Source organism: Passer montanus, unplaced genomic scaffold (genome assembly GCF_014805655.1).
Source record: "Passer montanus isolate IOZ18808 unplaced genomic scaffold, ASM1480565v1 scaffold195, whole genome shotgun sequence".
NCBI lineage: Eukaryota > Metazoa > Chordata > Aves > Passeriformes > Passeridae > Passer > Passer montanus.
In genome coordinates this window covers 270,013-285,948 of record NW_024366536.1, presented here as the reverse complement: position 1 = coordinate 285,948, position 15,936 = coordinate 270,013, and the positions used below count along the sequence as shown (strand labels likewise).

At 65.9% G+C, this 15,936-nt stretch overlaps 2 protein-coding genes across 3 annotated transcripts; one reads left to right on the top strand and one right to left on the bottom strand.

Annotated features, from left to right (window-relative positions):
• Nucleotides 1–593: 593 nt before the first annotated feature.
• On the top strand, nt 594–5,716 carry SIGIRR (single Ig and TIR domain containing). Its single transcript, XM_039706639.1, has 10 exons — nt 594–713; nt 2,409–2,513; nt 2,789–2,975; nt 3,067–3,197; nt 3,348–3,488; nt 3,581–3,724; nt 3,796–3,898; nt 3,978–4,128; nt 4,817–5,003; nt 5,129–5,716. Exons 2-10 carry the CDS (start codon nt 2,507–2,509, stop codon nt 5,329–5,331), a joined length of 1,254 nt encoding a protein of 417 aa, XP_039562573.1. The 5' UTR covers nt 594–713; nt 2,409–2,506; the 3' UTR covers nt 5,332–5,716.
• Nucleotides 5,717–6,155: 439 nt separating this feature from the next.
• PKP3 (plakophilin 3) lies at nt 6,156–14,169 on the bottom strand. 2 transcript variants are annotated; one of them, XM_039706641.1, is made up of 14 exons: nt 14,140–14,169; nt 12,891–13,071; nt 11,835–11,911; nt 11,025–11,731; nt 10,510–10,633; nt 10,142–10,346; nt 9,778–9,952; nt 9,512–9,629; nt 9,104–9,271; nt 8,594–8,779; nt 8,295–8,448; nt 7,901–8,093; nt 7,438–7,525; nt 6,156–7,193 (listed from the first exon to the last, which is right to left on the bottom strand). In XM_039706641.1, exons 1-14 carry the CDS (start codon nt 14,158–14,160, stop codon nt 7,158–7,160), a joined length of 2,433 nt encoding a protein of 810 aa, XP_039562575.1. In that variant the 5' UTR covers nt 14,161–14,169; the 3' UTR covers nt 6,156–7,157. The 2 variants fall into 2 exon arrangements, with proteins under 2 accessions (XP_039562575.1, XP_039562574.1); XM_039706640.1 differs by lacking the exon at nt 14,140–14,169 and having other exon boundaries at nt 12,891–13,177.
• Nucleotides 14,170–15,936: the final 1,767 nt, after the last annotated feature.

Here is a 15,936-nt window from a genome sequence, read left to right as displayed (position 1 = left end):
TTGGCCTCAAATCACGTGCTGGTTGATGCTTTTCTGGCTCAGGCTGGTGTTTGTCCAGGAGCTGCTGTGACCACATCCATGATCCATGCCTGGGGCGTGCCGAGGCTCTAATCACCTCCATGGTAATTAGCACAGGGGATATCTGCTGTCCACAGTGGCTGGATCCAGCTCCCCACAGCCAGTGCCAGCTGGAGCAACCACCTCCAGCAGCAGCTTCATCTGGCAAAAAGGCTCTAAAGGCACAGAGAGGAGGAAAGGGAGGAGAAGGACGCAAACAGGAGACCCCACAGCTGATGGCAGGTTTTCTTCTCGCCCTGACACCTCTGTGGGCTCTTCCAGCCTGGAAAACCGGGCTCCTCCTTGGCCCCCAAGCCTTGTGACACCTGCTGGGTGTGTTGCCGTCCCCCTCCTCTTTTCTCGTCTCTTTTCCCCTCCCCTGAAGCCGGAGTTGTAGAATTCTCCCCCCGCAGGTTCAGGTGGAGGTGGAGCAGTGGGAGGGAGGCACAGCCAGCCCTTCCCACGGGCCTGGCGCCCGGGGATTGGGGCAGCGGCTGCGCCCGCCGAGGGCAGGGGCTGAACTGGGAGGAGAAATAGATAAACTATTAAAACAGAAAGGGAAAAAAAGGAGAAATTCCAAGCACTCATCTGGCCGGTCGGGTCGGCTCAAGCGGGAGGCGACGAGCAGGAAGCCTACGGCTGGGGAAGATCCAAAGGTAAATGCAGCTCTGTTCTGCTTTTCTTTCCGTGCTGAAGCCGCCCCAGATGAGGTCAGCAGGGTTTCACCTTCACCCCATTCCCTGTTCATTCCCGTTCTGGCTCTCCTTCGCTCTCCATCCCGCTTGCTGCCTCGGCACACCCACCCCACAACTCCCTGGCCAGGGTGCCTCCCTGCCCTCCCCACAGCCGTGTTCCAGGGAATGCCGTGCCCAGCCATCATTCTCCACCCCACAATGTCCACACGGTGCTCTGCCTCAAAGCCGGGGTGTCCCCAGGCCGGGATGTGGGAAATGGGAGCTGCTGCTGCCCGTTAGCCGGTGCTCCTCCCTCCCTGGCCCTCGGCAGCCCCAGCACCCACTCCCTGCCATCCAGCACTGCCCTTCCCTGCACCAAAGGGCTCCATGGGTTTTTTGGGGCCTCCCCACACCCCCTGGCCAGGCTGCAGCTCGTTGGAGCTTCCTTATTCCGACCATCAGAGGAAATGGCTTAGGAGTGACCCAGCCAGGAGCAGAGCTGGAGCATCACACCAGGCAGAGACAGCCCCACGCCACCCTCATGAGCATCTCCCACCCTTTCTCCATGTGAAGTCCAGCTGGGCTGGCTCATCTCCACCCTGTCCTCTTCCTTCCCTGGCCATGGAGAAACTCAGTTAATCCTTTAGGTATAAATCACTTCCAGCTGCTCAAGCTGAACACGTACTGGGCATCTCTCGTGTACCTTGATCCCTGGTTTCACCCCACGCCTGGCACTGGGCTGCTCCAGAGGGAAGCACCGTGCCTGCATCCCTGCTCCAAGCCAGGCAGCACCACAGACCTCCCCTTTCCATTCCACACCAACAAACACAGGGGGACCAACCCTGCTCCCTCCCAAAATCAGGGTGCAGCCAGGAGTGCTGAAACTCCACAGCAAAGAGGAGCCCTGGGAGAGGCTTTCACCCCTCCTGACTCCCAGAGTCAGTCTGGGAGTTAACCACGGAAACACAGGCACTGTGACATCCCTGAGACTGCCACCTCAGCCCCAGAACCCACATCAGGTGTGTGGGGACAGAGCCCAGCCTTGCCAGGCTCTGCTCCCTGTATCTGCCTCTTCCCACGGGGCCATCGCAGTGATGCCAGCTGGGGGGTCCCTCTGTGCCATCCCTGTGCTCCCCGCTTGCCTGGAATGCTGTGCCAATCCCTGGGCACAGCCACGGGGTAGCAACACACTGGGAACACGGCACCCGCCGGGGAGCTCTCCAGGTGGGAGCTGCGTTTCCATAAACAAACCAGACCGCTGGTAATTAGCAGGTTCAAGGGCATGTCAGGCTGGAGGCAGCTCTGCAGCCCAGGCAGGGGGTTGGCAGGTGAAGGAGGTACCACCGAGACCCCCAAATCTGGGGTTTCCCATGGCTGAGCTCATTTCCCCACCTTGGTTTTGGATCTGGGCTGAAGCCATATTTTTAAAATCCTGCAACCCCCGGCTGGTCATTAATCACCTCCCACGCGTAAATTCACGGTTGGGAAAGCCGGGCTGGGAGTCAGTGCAGGCAGGGCAGGTGACACAGTGGCCACCAGGCTGTGGGTGGGACGTGGCTTTGGCTTTACCACAGAGCAGCACCCACCACCCCCAGTGGGAATCTCTGCGGGGGCCGAGGGGGGTGGCCGTGCCCTGCCTGTGCCAGCACTCCCAGAGCTGCTCCCGCTGTGTCCCAGGCCCAGCCCGCCCTGTGGCAGAGGCGGGCGGACTTTGTCCCCCCCGGAAGCCGCCGTGTGAGATGCTGGCAGCGCCCGCGCCTGTCACCTGAGCAGCCATGGCAGGTAGGTGAGATCCCACTTCTCCCCTGTTCTCAGCTGGAAAGGATCCCTGTATAAGCTCAGCTGGGGGTCCTGCTCTGGTGTCACCTCTTAGGGTGCCAAGGGTCCTTCCCAGCCCCCAAAACCGGCTCGGCATGTTGCTCAACAGCCATGAACACCACTCGCTGCCAGACCCCCAAGGCAGAGCTTGTTTTTCTGGGATGGCTACAGCAGTCACGTGCCCTGGGGGTAGCTGGATCAGCTTTCCCATCCAAACCCCCTCCCCTCTGTGCCCCCAGACCTTTGCAGCGTGCCCCCCGAATTCCTGGTGCCGGCTGCCAACGAGACGCTGGACGTGGTGCTGGGGAGCCAGGTCGAGCTGAACTGCACCGTGCGCTGGGCGGGCACGGAGCACTGCCAGCCCATTCCCACCTGGAGCAAGGATGGGCAGTGGCTGGGCAGCGGGAGCAGCCAGGACACTGTCTGGTAAGGAGCCTGCCCTGGGGACATCCATCTATCCGCTTTTGGGGTGTGTCACCACACGGCCTGACCCACAGCATCCCCCATGTCCTGTCAGGTCTGGCCAAAACTCCTCGGAGCAGCTCCTGGCCAGCGTCCTGCAGCTCAACCTCACCCACGATGCCGATTTCGGGGTGTTTGCCTGCTGGATCAGCAATGCCACGGCCACCTTCACCCTGCGGCGAGCCGGTAGGGACTGCTGGTGGCAGGGAGGGGGCATGCCACGGAGAGCCCAGGCGCACAGGGGGATTGAGGAGAGTGATAGGGGCTCTGCTGCTTCTCCCACAACCTGCACCAAACCCAGCTATGCTGCTCACTGTGCCCTTCCTGTCCTGGCAGAGGCAGTGGGGCACGTGCCAGCGGTGCTGGCAGCCCTCCTGGTCCTGGTGCTCCTGGTGCTCCTGGCTGTGCTCTACGTCCGGTGCCGCCTGAACGCGCTCCTCTGGTACCGGGACCGCTACGGAGAGCTGGAGATCAACGGTGAGCCAAAGGTGTTCCCACTCACACTCACTCTGAGTCTGGGGGCTCACACAGCCCTTCCCATGTTATCCCTGCTCCGTGGATCTCCCCAGATGGGAAGCTCTACGATGCCTACGTCTCCCACGCCACTGCCCCCGATGACCGGAAGTTCATCCACTTCATCATGAAGCCGCAGCTGGAAAACCGCCACGGCTACAAGCTCTTCCTGGACGAGCAGAACATCCTGCCCAACTCAGGCAGGCACCAGGCAGGGCTGGGCAGGGGGTGGCACAGGGGCCTGGGGGCTTGACACCCTTTTTGCCCACAGAGCCATCAGCTGACCTCATCATGAATGTCAGCCGGTGCCGGCGCCTCATCGTGGTGCTCTCTGTCGCGTACCTGGAGCAGGAGTGGTGCAACAGCAGCTTCAGGTAGGAGCAGAGCAGCTCCCACAGGAGAGGAGAGGGGTTGCTGGGTCCCTCACCCTCCTGTCACCCACTTGTCTGTCAGGGAAGGGCTCTGGAGGCTGCTGGAGCTTTCCAGGAAACCCATCTTCATCGTCTTCGAGAGCCAATACCGGGAGATCACCCACCCTGCCATCACCCTGCTGAAGCAGCACCGAAGCACAGTGACCCTGCTGGTGTGGAGAGCCGGCTCCATGGTGAGTGCCGAGCGGGATCCTGACCCCACCCAGAGCCCCCTTTCCCTCCCCAGCACCCCACAGTGCCAGCCTCCCTGCTGCTGCCCTCTGGGGCTGCCCCATGGTGAGAGCAGAGCAGGACCCATCCCACCAGCACCCCTTTCCATTCCCAGCTCCCCATTTTGGGTCAGCCTCCCTGCTGCCCTCTGGGGCTGCCCCATGGTGAGAGCAGAGCAGGACCCATCCCACCACCACCCCCCCTTCCATTCCCAGCTCCCCATTTTGGGTCAGCCTCCCTGCTGCCTTCTCGGGCTGCACCCCAGGCTCCAAGGTGGGGCACTCACCTTTTGGAGGACATTTAAAAACCCAACCAGAAGAGCCCCGGCTCTGGGAGCTCACCCCCCAAACCCTTATGGTCAGGAGGACCCTGTGACACTGCAGGGCCTCCCCAGCCTCAGCTCCCCGAGCAGAGCTTTGGCCCAGGGCCGCTCCGGCCATTTCGGGGCCAGGCTGGGAGCCGGAGCCCTGGGGAGCGTTCCAGCAGGTCGGGCCGGTTTCTCCGCCGGCGCGTGGGCACGGTGCCACGCCGGAGCACAGCCTCACCTTGGCCGAGCTCCCAGCGCCGGGGAGAGCGAGCCGAGCCCGTGGAACCCTGCGGGGCCGTGCTCCGGTGGTCCCGGCCCGGCTCATCCCCTCGGCACCCCTGCAGACCCCATCGTCGGACTTCTGGAAGGAGCTGTGCCTGGCCCTGCCGCGCAAGGTGTCCTTCGCGGGGGGAAGGAGCGTGGGGGACCCGCAGACCCAGCTGCAGGAGGACAAGGACCCCATGCTGATCCTGCACAGCAGCTACCTGGACAGCGCGGGAGACCTGGACCCGGACGGGGACCTCGGCACAGGTCCGTGTCCCTGCTCTTTCTCCCGAGGGGACGGATGCGCGCTGGAGGTCACTCCTGGGCTTTGCCTGCGGGGTGGGTGCAGCCCCTTCCCCCTCCACCTAAACCCATCTCCCTGCTCCTGCCAGGCCTCCGAGGGCGCATCTTTGGAAGCCCCCCGCCGCCCCGCCTGGGTGGGCGCAGCGCTCCCGGGGCTCCGGCGCCCAGCGGGACGGAGGACGCGCAGCTGCGGGACGGGCAGCGCTCCGAGCTCGACGTCTCGGACCTGGGGTCGCGCAACTACGGCGCCCGCACGGACTTCTACTGCCTGGTGACAGAGGATGACATCTGAGCAGGGCCACAGGCGTCCCCCAGCCCCGTGGGGACACACGGAGCAGGTCAGGGCTGAGGAGCCCGGGAGTTACGATGGGATCAGAGCCACGGCTGTGCTGGGAAAGCAGGAGCTGGCTCCAAAGTGGAGAACTGGAAAACCTTCACCAGGAACACCATGCCTGTAATACCTCAGTGCCACCCCTGGGTGCCACCCAGGTGGCTGGGCTGTGTCCCTTGCCGTGGGTGGCAGGTATGTTCTTCCTGCATGATGGACAAGCGCTGGGATGGGTGATGCTCTCCGAGGAACAACGTGCCCCAGCCCCAGGGAGTGCCTGACAGGAGTGGTGGCAGCGCCTTTGTCCCATATGGAAACCCCCGTGACAATAAAAGGCTGCTGCACCCACTGCATCTGTCCATGATGGGGACACAGGTGACATGGGGGGGTCTGCCCACCACAGGCAGTGCTCTGATCTGTCCTTCCCACACCAGTGTCCCTGTCACACTAACTCTGAGCCAAGCCAGGCACGGAGTGTGGCATGGCACTGCAGAGCAAGCTCACCTTGTGCTGGTGTCCCCATGGCACTGGTGTCACCAGGACACTGTCCCCCCTCTCCCAGGTGCCATCGAAACCCAGGTGCAGGTGAGCATCACTCAAGGCTTTTATTTCAGGGGTACACAGGGCGGGGGGGTTGTACACAGACAGCTGCAGAGCCAAACACCCCGTGACCCCACGCCTGGACCACACCAGTGCCACTCACCATGGGGGCTGCTCCAGCCCCTCTGCCCACTCCCCCCATCCTCCCACCCCTCTACTCTACACTGTCCCCCCCCGGGTGCCCTGTGCCCCCCAAGCGTGGGGCTCCCCCAGCCCCAAATCCAGCGGCAGCCCAAAGCCACCCCCAGCGCACCCGTGCGTCCCCTCCCGGCCACCGCTGTGGCACAGAGAGCTTTGGACCCGTCTGCACCCAGCACCGGGGACACCGGGGACACCTCCCCACCCACGGGTGACACTGCTCAGCAAACACGACCCGGACGGCCCTGCCCGGATCCTGCTGCGCCAGCAGGGCCCAGCCCTGGCAGCAGCTGGTGAGGAACGACAGCAGCAGCTCTGCCACACTGGGACAGTCCCCACAGGGTGGCAGATGGAGCCCTGAGGCCCTCCCAGGCTTCCTGCAGTCAGGGCACAGAGCCCCACCAGGCAGCCCCCCTGCCCGCCCTCCACAGCAAAGGGGGAATGCAGCGCTGTCACAGCGTCACTTCCCAGCTCCCTGCAGCCGCTGTGCCACCCCACAAACTGTGGGAAGCCACCTCAAAGCCCTCCAAGCCCCCAAGCCATGCAAAGCTCCATCCCCACCCAGCCAGGGCAGAACAAAAGTGTAACCCCGCAGCGCATCCCGCACTGGCACAGGGCACGGACATCCCCGGCCCCGCAGCTCAGGGAGCTGGGATGAAGCACCCCCAGAAGCACCCCCTGCCCCAGAACTGCTCTACAGGAACCTTCCCAAATCCCTACAGCTCCTGCCTGCCCCCCCTGTCAAGCCAGGTTTTGCAGACAGCTGCCTGAGCATGGGGAGGGCCCCCAAGGGGTGCCATGGGGCAGCACCCCCCACTAAATGGAGTCCCAGTGGGGCCCCACAGCAGAGCCAAAAGCAGCCACTGGGTGTAAGCTGGGCAGGAGGGAGGACAAGTGTCCCCCAGCCAGGGAAGGGGACCTGGCAAAGGCGGGAGGCACATGGGATGTAGGGATTAGGCTACAGAGTGGGGGTCTGGCGGCAAGCAGCCTCCCCATGGCATGGCTGGCAGCACGGAGCATCCCAGCGAGGCATTCCAGCTCCCAGGGTGTCCTCACAGGCTGAGGAAGTCCTCCTTCCGGTACCCCTTCTGCAAGGAGACAGCCCCATCAGGCACAGGGAGCCCCTCTGCCCCGGTACTGATGGGCCACACTGTCCCCACCCCCCCTGCACGGGGACAACGCTCTGGGATGTCCCCACACCTGAGGAAAAGCAGGTGTGGAGTGGGGCCCCAGCATATCCTGGGTGGTGTGGCTCTCCAGGATGAGTCCCCTGGCCTTGACTCCCCAGGGATGCTCCCAGTGGCTGCAGGGGGCTCTGGAATGGGTACATACCATCTTGAAGTCCCGGTGGAGCTTGGTGTACTGCCACATGTTTCCCAGGAGGCTGGCGGCGGCTCGGGAAGACTTCTCATTGTCTGAGCTGAGAAAGGAACAGGGTGCAATGAGGTTTTGGGGACCACTGAGCATGGGACAGTGCCCATCAGCCCAAGGAGACCACCCTAGAGGGGCCTGGAGGGACTCGGGGCTTGATGAGGGTGGGGAGAGGCAGGAGGCTGGATCCCACAATAACAGGCAGGAGCAGGGAGAGGTTCCCTGACGGGAAAAGGCAGCTATGGTGATGGTGAGGTGACAAAGGGCTGGCAGGCAGCCACGAGGCCACTCTGAGCTAGTCTGGGGACTCCCAACAGCAAGGTTTTGGAAGGAAACTTGTGACCCTCTTCCACGGTGCTGGAGCAGGGAGGGAGAGGAGAGCAGGACAGGAGCCTGGCTGTGAGCTGGGACACGCAGCTCCCACCTGTCCCGTCGCTTCTTGATGAAGAAGAGCTTCCTGAGGCCGTCGAAGTAGACGATGTCGCGGGCGGCCATGGGGCTCTCCACCACCAGGTTGTTGAGCACCGCGATGATGTTCACGATGACGTCGGCAGGCGGGGCCTTGTCCCCGACACTCCCGGGCAGCTTCTCGATCAGGTGGCTGACCACCTTGGTGGCTGTGGGCAAAGGGCACATCAGGGCTGGTGGCCAGAGCTGGAGGGGACAGGGCCACGTCTGGGAACAGGGGATGGAGCAGCCCGCCGGCCCGGCTGCATGCGGGGACGCAGCAGGCAGGATGGGGCTGGGATGTGGCTGGAGATAATGGCAGGCAAAGGTTGGGAAGCACCCCCCAGCCCTGGTCGACTCCCGGCACTCACACATCTCGTCCTTGTTGCGGGCGTGGCGGGACAGGTTGCGAATGAGGCCGGTGAGGGAGCGCAGCTGCTGGTGGTCGGCAGTGCGGACACGGTCCAGCACGGGATTCAGGATGCGCTCCTGCTCCAGCGCCAGCCGGCTCAGCACACCCGCCCACTGCAAGGCAAACGCCCCCTTGGAGACCCCACCAGCTCCCTGCTCCTCCTCCTCCCACTCACTGGGAGCAGGGGGTGTGAACCCTGCGCAGGTGCCCCCCTCCCAGCACGGCTGTGGTGGGAGCCCCGGTGCTCCCGGGCCTCACCCTGCGGTCCCCGGCCGTGATGTTCTGCAGGGCTCCCGAGGCCGCCTCCGTCGTGTGCTTGTTGAGCTCGCAGCGCTGCAGCAGCCGGTTGTAGATGCCCACGATCTGCGGGTTCCAGAGCCACTCCATGCCCTTGGGGTCCTTCGAGACCTCCGTGAAGGTGACGATGTCTGCATTCAGGTAGTGCTGAGGGACAGGGGCATTGTTAGACTCCTCCTCAGTGTCCATCACTGCCAGCATTGCCTTTCCCATACCTGCCTGGCCTGAACTGCTGGGCAGGGAGCTGGCAGGTCACCCTGGCTACATCATGCCCCATGGCGTGGAAAAGCGGGGGTTCAGCACCTGATTCACCCCAAGCACCTGATTCACCCTCCGCTGAGCTCACCCGTGTCCCACCCACCAGCTAAGGCCAGCGTCCACCTCCGCCCTGGCATCACCTCCGCTGCCAGCGCTTCCCAGTGCCAGCCCCACCCCGGTGACACGGCCAGGATGTGCTGTGCCCCCACTGACCTCCCGGGCTTTCTTGCTCTGGGGGCTGAAGCAGCCCACCAGCTCCCCTGTCACCGTGCCGCCGGCGTTCCTCCGGTGGCCCTCGAGGCGCTGCAGCGAGGACGGGGGCATCTCGTCGTACAAGCGGTAGGAGAGGTTGCGCAGGACACAGACAGCATTCTCCACGCTCTGGGGGGCACAGGGGACATGAGAGAGTCATCCCTGGGCCACCTGCAGGGTGTGTCCAGCTGGCACAGGGGCTCTATAGCAGCGTCATGACACTGGGTGTGCCCAGTGAGCCCAGCTGGTGGACTCCATGGAGCTGGGCTGGTTCTCCCAGCATCACACCAAGAGGTGCCTTTGCACAACAGGGCGGGGGAGCAGCACCTCAGCTCCTCTAGCCCCTGTAGGACCAGCTCGGGGGCTCACCTTGTCCTCCGACTTCCCCACCTCCAGGGAGCTGTTCACATAGTGGATCATGGAGTCCACCAGCCCGTGGCACTCACGCATCTTCTGCCGGGTCTGCTGGCTGGCAGAGCTCAGGTTCCTGCATGGGAACGGGGTTCTGTCATGGACAGAAGGGGATCCCCCACAGCCACCCCTTCCCGAGCCCAAAAAAGAGCCCTGCAGACAGAGCTCCTGTCTCTTCCTCCCTCCAAAACTTTGCTACCAGTGGGAGGACCTGGAGGAGATACCTGAGGAAGCCCGTGGAGTTGTAAAAGATCTCTGCCTCTGAGGGGTTCTGCTGGATGACCCCCGAAGCCCCCAGCCCAGAGAGAGGGACCAGGACCAGGTCTGTGAGCTGCTCCAGGGTGTCCCGGGCCAGGCGATCCTTCAGGTTGTCACTGGAGGACAGATTCCACAGGATCCCTGCACAGAGGGGGACCTTAATGGAATGGCTGGAGAGCACACCCACTCCAACTCCCCTCCCCGGGGGGCTCACGCTGGTGACAACCAAGCAAAGGGATCATCCCTGTGGAGCCCCACTCACATGAGGGGAGTAGAGGCCACCCTGGAGGGGGAAGGAGGACTCCCACCCACGCCACCATTGTCCCCAACCTGTGACATTCTTGCGGAGCTCGTCGTCGGGCTCCCGCAGGGTGCGCATCAGCTCGTAGATGCCGTTCTCCTCCACCAGTGCCAGCTTGTTCTCGGCGTTGTCGTAGATGAGGTTGCGCATGGCGCCAGTGGCGTGGCGCTGCACCTCCTGGTTCGGGCTGTTGAACAGCTTCACCAGCTTGGGCATGGCCTGCAGGCTGCGGGCCTGGGGGACAGCCCGGGGGGTCAGACACGTTGTGTTCCCAGGGCTCCCTCAGGCCCCTGCATCTACCCATGGTGTCGGAGGGGCTGGGAAACCCCCTGCTCCCACTGGGAAACCCCCTGCTCCCGCTGGGAAACCCCCTGCTCCCACCCTTCCCGGGGCTCACCTGCTTCTTGGCGCTGCTGTCGCTGTAGCACTTGTGCTGCAGGTAGGCAGCGCCCAGCACCTGCAGGTTGGGGTCACTGGCGATCAGGTACTTCACTGCCGAGGGCAGGTCGATGTCGTCAAACCTGGAACCACAGCCGGGTGAGTACCAGCAGAGCATCCCACAGGATCCTCCACCTCTGCGCCCCACCGTGTCCCCCATCTCCAAGGAGTCCCACCAACCCATCTCCTTCCCACTGTGCTCTGGGTACAGGACTCCATTTCCAGTGGGATGAGCATCATCCTCCTGCCATGTCTCAGGATGTGTCCATGGAGGAGCCAGGGTCAGGGGCAGGACACACTCAGAGGTCAGCCTGTGCGGTGGTCCAAGCTGCACCCACCATCCCACCCCTCTCCCCAACATCCCTCGTGCCCAGTGGGAGCTAGAGGGGCTCACCCTCCTCCAGCAGGGTGGGACACGCTCCTCCCACAGCGGGGACAAGCACCAAGACACCCCGGAGCAGCCCCGGCCCTCACCCGCCGGCGTGGCGCCCGAGCAGCGTGCTGTGCCCGTTGTACATCTCCATGGCGCGCGGCTCCGCGAGGTGGTGGCCGGACTCGGCCAGGCTGCGCACGGAGGGGGCGCGGGAGCTGTGCTCCCCCAGGCCCAGGAAGGCGCCGCCGCCTCCCGCCGGCATGGTGCCGAAGGAGCCGGCGCTCAGCCTCGAGCGGTTGTTGCTCTGGAAGCGCTGCAGCGTGCGCATGGCGGGCGCGCGGATGGTGCGGCTCGGCGGCCCCTCGGCGCCGTCCAGCCACTCGCAGCCGGCCTTGGCGGCCGTGCCGGCGCTCAGCTGCCGCTCGAAGGCGAAGGAGCGGCCGAAGCCGCCGCCGGCCTGGCTCTTGTAGAGCTGCCGGTGCCCCGGCGCGTCCAGCTGCTCCGACAGGACGCTGTAGCGGTCGTCGGCGAGCGGGAGCGGCCCGTCGGCCAGGCGCAGGGAGCGCAGCGACAGCGTGTCCAGGTTCTGCCGGCTGCGGAAGTTGCGCTCGTGGAAGGAGCTGGGCCGCGGCGAGGCGGTGGCCGCCTGCGAGGCCGCGTAGCCGGCCACGTACGCGCGGCCCTTGGCTGGGCCCCCGTTGCTGATGGTGGCCATGCGCTTGTGCGGGGTGAGGTCCACGGCCGAGCGCGAGGACCAGCCGCTGCCCCGCAGCGTGCCGAAATCCTTCTTGGCCAGCGGCTGGTACAGCTGCAGGGGGGAAATGGAAGGTTGGGAATCCATCCCTCCACCTCGGGAGCCCAGAGCTCTCCTCAGCGCAGCCGAGGCGGTGGGCAGGGGACAGGGTACGTACCGAGGCCTTGGGGTCCACCCCATTGCTCTGGGAGCGGGAGCTGAAGGAGGAGCGCAGGGTCGAGCTGTACTGACCGCCTGCAGGACAGCCACAGAGGAGGAGGCACAGTGAGCGTGGGCAGGGCAGGAAGGGAGCTGGAGATCAAAGATCGCCCTAGCTCATCCCAGGGGGACCTGCTGCGGGAACCGTGGCACCGCAAGCAGAGCAGGGGGGACAAAGGGGTGGGAGGAGGCCACCTTCACCTGCCCGCTGGCCACAGGGAGCAGAAGTGGCCTGGCCACCCCGCCTCGTGCCCCGACGGTGAGGGCACTAATTGCCACCTTGGCGGGGACGCCGCGGCTCAGCCCGGTCCCCCCGCCGCAGCTGGATCAGCAGCCCAGGCATCCCCCACAGCCAGTCCCGGCTCCTCGCCCCGGGAACGGCACCCGGAACCCCGGTGCCCCCCATGGCACCTCACGCTGCCCATCTGCCCTGCCACCGCCCCAGGGCCGCCGGCGGGACACGACAGGGACGGGACAGGGACGCCGCCAGTGCTGGCGGTGCCAGGAGCGTGACTCACGCCTGGGGCAGCCCTCGGGGTGTCACAGGGGTCTGTCCCCAGCACCGGGGTGCCCAGCGCGGGGGTCGGGGCTCGGGGGATCCCGGCGGTGCCGGGCGGGGCGGCAGGGCGGAGGCCGCCGGCGCAGACGTTAAATGGAGGAGCTGGAGCCCGGCCAGCGCCGCCGCTCAAGGCTGGGGGGGCTCTGCCAGGGCGGGAAAATCCTCCCTCCCTGCCAGCCCAATGCGGGGTGTGGGACCCCAGCAGCACAAAGCCCTCCAAGGGCAGGTGGGGGAACGGAGGCAGGACCCCGAGTGGGGTAAAACGAGCCCACGCTGGGGCTGAGCTACCCCTGGTCCCAGCGCTGGGGATGCTCGGGGGCACTGGGGGGACTCGGTCGGGGTGGGGGGCACCCCCCAACCCGCACCCAGGCTGCACCCAGAACCCAGTTCCGGCCGAGGGGCTCCCTCCCCCCCGTCCCACCGCGTGTTCCCAGGGGCTCCCGGGGGGTCTCCCACCTCTGGTGCCGTCGGCGAGGTCCTCGGGGCGGGCGGGCGCTTGCCCCCGCAGCATCATGCGGATGCGGACCTGCTCCTGGACGCGGGCGCTGCGCAGCCGCTGGGCCTCGGCCGCCTCCCGGCCACGCTCGTCCAGCTGCCGGTCCGAGGGCAAGGCCAGGGAGCAGACGCCGGCCTCGGGCTGCAGGGCCGACAGCAGGAAGGCGTTAGTCTCCTGCATGGTGCCGAGGGGCCGCGGCCAGCCCGGCCGCCCTGCGCAGGTGAGCGGCGGCAGTGGCGGCGTTCCGGCGTTCCCCAGCCCTAGGGAGGCTCCGTCCCGGCCCGTCCGTCCCGCCCCGCCGCCACGCCTCGCCGGGAAAAGGAGGGGGCCCCACCGAGGCCGCTGTCACTATTGACACCATTGCCACCGCCACAGGTGGAGGTGGCCAGGGGCGAGCTCGGGGAGGAGGGAGGTGGGTGGTCCAGGGGTCTGGGGGTCCTACCTTGGGAAAAGCCAGGATTCCCTCAGACAATCACCACCTGACTCCTGGGCAGCCACACCAGTGAGCCCCAGACCCCCACACTGTCCCAATAATGAGCCCAAGACCCCCAGGAAATCCCCTAGAAGAGCTCTGGGCCCCCACAAAGCCTCCCCATTAACCTCTGCCACTGAACCCTGGACACCCACACTGTTTCTCCAGTGAGCCCTGGAGATGCATGTGGCCTCCTAGGAGAGCCCCAAGACCCTTGGAGAACCTTCCCGTTGAAGGCCAGAGACTCACACAGCCCTGCCATTGAGCTGCAGACCCCTACAGTGTCCCTCCAATGAGCTCAAGACCCCCAGGAAACCTCTGAGGAGAGTGCTCTGGACCCCCATACGACCTCTGTCCTGCTCTGGACCCCCAGATTGTCACCCCAGTGAGGTCCACACCCCCACATGGGGTTCCAAAGGTGTCCCAGACCACCAGGGAGACTCCTCAACCAACCCTGACCACAAAGGCCCAGGCCACCTCCACAGGGACCCCCAGATCACTCAAGCCCCTTTCCAAGAGCGCTCTGGACCCCCATCTGGCACAGGAGTCCAGCCCGTCGTGGGGGCTCCCTGCATTAATTCCTGGCTGGGCCCTCCCTGCTTTGCTTTTCAAATCAGCCGGGGAATGAAAAAACAACAATAATAAAAAAGGGGCGGCTGAGCGCCGCGGGCCCGCGGTGACGAACGCGGTGACTCAGGCCCCGCTGCCACCACAGCTACTAATTAGCCTCGCCCCACCTGCCGAGCCGCCCCATCCATTCAGACCGGGGCCACCACGTCCCCCCCGGCCCGCTGTGCTCGGGGTCAGCTCCCGAAATCCCCCGGCTGCCAGGGCCGTCCCGCAGCCCCGGCTCGATCAGCTCATTCCTGACCCGAGCTGCGGCCGCCCTCAGCCGCTGCTGCTCGGGGTCACGGTGGCTCCGTGTCACCGGCCGGGCGCTTTGGGGTGAGCGTGGCCACGCGGGGCTGGCTCTGCGGCCAGCCCTGGCTCGGCGTCACCGCCCCGGCAGCGACAGCAGCGTCGCGGGCAGGGCTGGGTGTACAGCGCCCGGCGGTGACAGCGTGTGCGCTCCGGTCGGGGGTGAAAAGGGCGGCTGTCCCCGAGGAATGTGCCGCCGTCAGCAGGAGCCGCGGCACGGGCGGGGTGGCAAGAGCTGCGGGCCAGCACTTTGGGGTGACAGTTTCCCGGTGGCTCCCCCACATCCCCCTTGGTGGCACCATCCCGATGTGGCAAGGACCAACGTGCGGGCAACAACCCCCCCAACTTTGGGGTTTGTGGGAGCCCCCTTTTGCCCAGGGGCCACGCCTGGGCCTTTTGGGGTACAGCACCCAGGAAAACCCCCGAGGTCCCCCCTCTTCTCCCAGCGCGGCACCACCCCACGGGCGCACGGCGTTTGGCAGCGCTCGGCGGGCGCTCCCAAGCCTCGGAGCCCGGATGAATCACGGGTTCCCCCCGCAGCGGGCGGGCGGAGGGGGTGGATCGCTCCCTCTGCAAGCCAACGCTTGCCCGCCCTCCCTGTGCCAGGATCCCGGGGGATCGGGGCCATCCCAGCAGCCCCCCAGCTCCGCGGGACAGAGGGGCTCCGAGGACAACCCCGAGCCCACTGGAACCCCCATTTTTCCCCAGCTCTTCCTCCCTCCCAAACCCGCATTCCCCCACCATAACACTGCCCTGCAGCTGACAACTGGAAATTCGGGGGTCCGGGGGGGTTCAGGGGCTGTTTGGAGCTGGAATGGGCAGCGCTTGCCTCATCAAGCAGTTTGTTAATTGGGGAAGGTCGGATAGGAGAGGGACACACCAGGGGGCTTAGAAACAGCGAATCAGCACAAAGAAAACGTTTGAAGCAAAATTGAGGGATTCCCGAGGGGATCCGAGCCCAGCTGGAATGACACAGCCCGAAATAAAGCCAATCCGGGGTCCCCAAAGCAGCCGCTGGCCACCCCCCGCCCGGAGCCACCTCTGTCACTCTCCCGCGGGGTGACAGAGCCACATTCCCGGGGAGCCCCGGCTCCTGGGAGCGCCGCGTCCTCTCCCACCCCGCGAGCAGCACCGTCCCCACGCCCGTGTCCCCAGGGCTGGCCGTGCCCGCCGGGGCCATCGGCGCTGGGGCGGGGAGCGGCCGCGGCGGCCGCAGCAGCCCGGACACGGCGCACGTGCCAGGAGCCACCCTGGGGACACCGAGGCACACCGAGGGAGGGAAAAGCCTCCTGTCCGGAGCTGGCCGCTGTTGGGCAGCCACCAGACCCGCGTGCTGGAGCCCCAGACCCTCGGCCAGTGGAAGGGGACAGCGTGCGTGGCAGGGCGAGTGACACCGGCTCCCCCCAGGGACCCGCGGTGGGCACGGTGGGGACAGCGGCGACGACGGTCACAGGAGTGGCCGGCACGTACCTGGCTGGGTGGCCCCGGAGGGCAGCTGTCCTGCAGCATCCTCGGGCGGGCAGGTGCACCCCTGGGTGCTGCGGGGCGCGGGTGGGCGCCGGCGGCGGCGGCGGGCGTGGGGCGCACGGGCCCGCCCCGCACCTCGCCCAACCAGT

Excerpts from the sequence above, each read along its gene's own strand:
- SIGIRR (XM_039706639.1), top strand. Across the intron at positions 2,976-3,066 it reads AGCAGCCAGGACACTGTCTG|GTCTGGCCAAAACTCCTCGG; the intron begins GTAAGGAGCCTG and ends ATGTCCTGTCAG. Across the intron at positions 3,899-3,977 it reads TGGTGCAACAGCAGCTTCAG|GGAAGGGCTCTGGAGGCTGC; the intron begins GTAGGAGCAGAG and ends CTTGTCTGTCAG.
- PKP3 (XM_039706640.1), bottom strand. The coding sequence starts at position 13,110 with ATGCAGGAGACTAACGCCTTCCTGCTGTCGGCCCTGCAGCCCGAGGCC. Across the intron at positions 11,912-12,890 it reads CCTCGCCGACGGCACCAGAG|GCGGTCAGTACAGCTCGACC; the intron begins GTGGGAGACCCC and ends GCTGTCCTGCAG. Across the intron at positions 11,732-11,834 it reads GGGTGGACCCCAAGGCCTCG|CTGTACCAGCCGCTGGCCAA; the intron begins GTACGTACCCTG and ends TCCCCCCTGCAG.